The sequence below is a fragment of the Solanum tuberosum genome, unplaced genomic scaffold (assembly GCF_000226075.1).
Source record: "Solanum tuberosum cultivar DM 1-3 516 R44 unplaced genomic scaffold, SolTub_3.0 scf00107, whole genome shotgun sequence".
Classification (NCBI taxonomy): Eukaryota; Viridiplantae; Streptophyta; class Magnoliopsida; order Solanales; family Solanaceae; genus Solanum; species Solanum tuberosum.
The window spans coordinates 1406741-1411496 of NW_006239036.1; the positions used below are offsets into that span (position 1 = coordinate 1406741).

The 4756-nt window shown below is 34.0% G+C and overlaps 1 protein-coding gene across 1 annotated transcript; it reads right to left on the reverse strand.

Annotated features, from left to right (window-relative positions):
- Positions 1 to 1849: 1849 nt before the first annotated feature.
- On the reverse strand, positions 1850 to 2614 carry LOC102581975 (ethylene-responsive transcription factor ESR2-like). The gene has a single exon (XM_006349597.2). It carries the CDS (start codon positions 2612 to 2614, stop codon positions 1850 to 1852), a length of 765 nt encoding a protein of 254 aa, XP_006349659.1.
- Between the last annotated feature and the right edge of the window lie 2142 nt (positions 2615 to 4756).

The following is a 4756-nucleotide window of genomic DNA, read 5'->3' on the forward strand; positions in this document are numbered from 1 at the left end:
TGCCTGTACCTGCTCGCACAAAACAAAAGGTAGCGTCCCCAGGCAAAGGGACGTCAGTAATAAAAATATACTGGTATGTAAAGCGAAAAGTAAAATCATAAACATTTACTGTAAAAGGGTAATAGAGATACCACCTGAAACTGAAATCCAAATAATCTCTATGGCTGACCTTTAGCCCCCTACTACTTCAATATGCACGGTATGCTCATATAATCGTATGTCGTGAATACATATATATATAGATACAAATGCATAACATACCCAACCAAAAGTTAGCAATGGTGGTGCTTTCCAATAGCAAACCGACATCATATTCGCCAACTTGTGGCCATTTGTGTCTCATACGTATTAATATCGGCAATAGGCCCCATACCTCCCGATTATAGCTCGGGAGTAGAATGCATAGCATGTCATGTAATGGATTTATAACACCTAGGAGTTACTGTTGTCATGTTGCCAATCTTGGCCTGTTTGTAGTCTTGTTCTCATAACCTCATAATAACTTTCATATAACATATAACAATCTCATGGAACTTGATATGTTCTTCCAAATATGCTTGAAAAGTTAACTCGAATTTTAGAAGGATAACCTAACCTTGTTGATATTTATAACAAGTATAAGGTGACTTACTTAGTTCCTAACTTGGTTCCTAGATAATTTATAAAAGAAATATTTCAAAAACCAAGTGTTCTAATAGTTTACATTTAAATTATATTTGAGAGTTTTGAAGGTCGTGAGCTACTTTAAAGACTTTTTTTAATAATAACCTTAGTGGAAAAAGAGGGCTGATCACAAGTAGTAAGGGTCTCACGTGACATTTTAATTCACATCACCCAAGGAAGAATACGAATTCATACGTCCGGACATATAATCAAGGAAACTGATAAAATGACGTGTAGATGTCGAACACTCTATTTATCCGAACGAGTGAAATATCAAAATAACAGAATAATGAAAATAATTCAGCTCTTTCACTAAAGGTCTTTCTAGCAAGAGAATAGCAAAATATCACATTCGGCGTTTTAGGAATTTCCCAGGAGTGGTGCTAAAATGAGGGACGTAGCTTCACCTTAACATACCTTTTCAATCACGCTCGAATGGCCGTAGCTTCTTCACAAAAGTTGTTCCTTATGTCCTAAACTTCGCAAATTATATAATAATTTGAATAAAAATATTTCCAAACGGCTACTAAATAAGTATATTTGTTTTACAACCTGGTACATTCTATTAGTTTTTACTTAAAATAAAAAATATAACAGATTTGAGGAGTATATAATACTCCCTCCGTTTCACAGAGAATGACCTCCTTTCCTTTTTAGTTAGTTTAAAAAAAATGACCTCTTTCCTTTTTTGGTAACATTTTACTTTTTGCTTTCCACGTAGCATGTTTAAGACCACAAGATTAAGGGCAATTTTGTACATTTGACATAACTTTAATTTAGGACCACAAGATTCAAAAGTCTTCTTTAATTTCTTAAACTTCGTGCCAAGTCAAACCAGATCAATCTTTTTGAAACGGAGGGAGTAACTTTTTTGAAGTTTATAAAATTAGAGGTTACTTTGGTGATTAAGAAATTGTGAATGAAAATGCGGTAACAAAGTAATTAAATTGGTCATCATTAATCTCATTTCTGAATCCTACTAAAGAGATTTAGTTAGAAAAAAGTAAATGTTTGATGGTAAAGAAGGAATAAAGAAAAGTATATTTGGTAGACATGAAAACAAAAGCATTAACATACTTTCTCAGATTTGAGATTGGAACATCCAGAGGAAAATCATAGCAGAGTAGTTCAGTAAGAGGAATAATTAATTACAAGGAGGGACATATTCATATATAGATGTAATTAATTAAAGCAATATTGTTGACGAATTTTTCATGTTGGCTGCTAAAATATTTAGAAGGTCCGAGTAATGAAAAGTCATGGGTCCAGAGATTTGTTGATGAATTGGCTCGGATGATGATTCAGAAGTAGAATTAAGTAAATCCTCCGGGCAATTAGAAAGTTTGATGTCATGACCAACATTGCTCTTGTTTTCTTGCAATGGCTTTGGGAAGAATCCATTTAAGGCCTGTTCCAGAAAGCCAGAATTATCACAAGGCAAAATGGGAAAGAAATATTCCATGCCCGAATCGACAGTAGTTGATATCTCATGATAACCCGTGAGAGGAAGTAGTTGTTCGTCACAAGGGTTGTTGTTCAAATTATTAATGTTTGAAGACTTGGACGATATGTTGACATCAATTTCATGAAATACAAACATATTCGATGATTTTGGTAGACTTGACTCAAGGGAAAACTGATTATGTGTTTTGGTACAAGTGTAGACATTTAGAAAATCATGAGTAAGAGGAGGGTAAAGAAAATTAGTTCTTGCTTTAACACCACGCATACTTCTAGCCGCACAATCATAGGCACAAGCTGCTTCCTCAGCTGTGTCAAAAGTGCCTAGCCACTTCCTTTCTTTGGTCTGAGGGTCTCTAATCTCCGCTGCATATCGGCCCCAAGGACGACGACGAACACCACGGTATCTCATGCTTCCTCCGCCACCTCTGCCTAATTTGACCGATCTCTTAAAAATGCGTGTTTGAACTGGCTTCATGGCATCTTCCATTTACATCAATAATAATGATCCACTAGTTGGTCAGGAGTGAGGAGATCGATTCACACACACACATATATATAACAATTCTTAAACAAGTTATAGCTACGTACACAATATAATGTAGTAGTTGGGTTCGGGGAATTATATTGGATTTGTATTAACCATCAATAGCGCTTAATTGCCGCTAAATATGTATTTTTAGATTCAATTAACACTCTTTGTAAATGTACTTAAAATCTAATAACAATTAAGTGATAAAGATTTAGCACTTTTTTTTTTGATAAAAGATTTATTAGCACTCTTTTAATATATACATTTATTTAACGTAAAAATTTATTTTTTTGTATCAATGGTATTTATAATGAGGTATACGGCTGCATTGCATTTATTGCGAGAATTTACGCGTAGTAGCTGACAACTATTACAAATTAAATTGAAAGTAAACTCAAAACATAAATTCTAAATTCATCAAACTTTATGACGCACACGGTTTCTTGATCAGCTATTTATATTCGCTGCCTAAGTAAGATAATACGTACGATACAACACTCACTCTACTACTTAAAATTACAATAAAACAACTACAGTTTAAAACATGTAAAAAAACAATAAAATTCCTTCATGGTGATCCAAAGATATATTTTTCACTTCCATAAGATTCATGTCAACTGCAACAGAATCCTCACTGGTGCAACAATAACAAACTTGCCTCTTCCTCGCCAGCAGTATAAAAATATTTTGAATTAGCTACAAACATCACCGCTAATCCATTGCTAAATAGCTCATAGCTAACAATTTTTTTTAAAAATAATTTATCTTTAATCTGTCACAAAAAATGATTAAGGACAAGTTTTTTTGTATGACTACAAATTTTTTCGTCCTTAATTCCTGTTATTTTTTAATCTAGCTGTAACGACGACTCTCAAGGTCGTTTTGTGACTCCTCCCTCTTTTCCCCTATTTGACCCTACCCATAACTTTTGTTATCCGTTTGAGACTTTCTAGGAGGGGAGGAGCGATTCTTGAAGTGATTAGATGCGTTACGGGGGAGCTCTACGGTTTCAGAAGTTTTAGCAAAACCAACATTTGGGGTTAGAGGGGCCGAATTTGAGTTTTGACAATTTCACTAGGTATAGTGGGTGATTTATGACATATTTGGAGGGTTGGCACGGTTCCCAAGTCATTCAAGGGCGTTTTAAACCTTTGGGGGGAAGTTTTAGTTACTTTTAGATTGCAGTTGACAATCAACATTTATTCAAGATGACCTCAAAATGGTGATTAGATAATTCTAATAAGTTCGAAATGTTTTTTATGATAGTTTGCACTATCAATTTGTATTCATGAGGTTCCAAATGAATATCTATTGTTAAATCCAAGATATTCATGAGTTTCAAACTGCTGTCAACTGAATTTTGGTGCACACTAGTTCCTTCTTTTCATTCATTAAGCCTTGGTCAAGTTTGTGGAGAAGGATTTCATTGGCCGTCACATTGGCGAGGATAGAATTCATGCTTGGGAAGACGATATCCAAATCAAGTTGTATATGGACATTGCATTCGCGGGGATCCGAATTGGTTTTCGGCTCACATTTATGATGGCTTGTTGTGTTTTGAAGAACATGTAAGATTCAGACAAAATTAAATCCCCGAATCGAACTTAGACCTCTTATTTCAGATTTTTGAGCTTAGATTGGGGAGTTTTTCTTTTATGTTATTCAGAGAATTTATCGTGGGAGTAAGATATTAAATTCCTACTTGGTATATACCTATTGATTTATTCTTATTTCATCATTTAAACAATGTTTTGTATTGATTATTGAATATGAAATTTTAAACATAAAATTAAGAAATCGCGTTTAGCTAATTTGAGAGTAAATTCAATCTCCTTTAATGTTAACAAGATTTCAAATTGGAATTCCTCACCTTAGGGGTAAAATTATTTTGAAAGAAAATTCCATTTTCGACCTCAAGAGTTTGAGATTGACTTTTTGACCTAATATTTTACGCACTTTTATATACTAATATGAGTGTAGTTCGACAGATCTACTCATGTAGCACATGATTTTGATAGATCGAGAGCTTTTAAAGGAATATTCAAGGAAAAGATGATTGAGTGAGGATTCATAGCGCGTTTAGTCGACTTCTGACTTGGC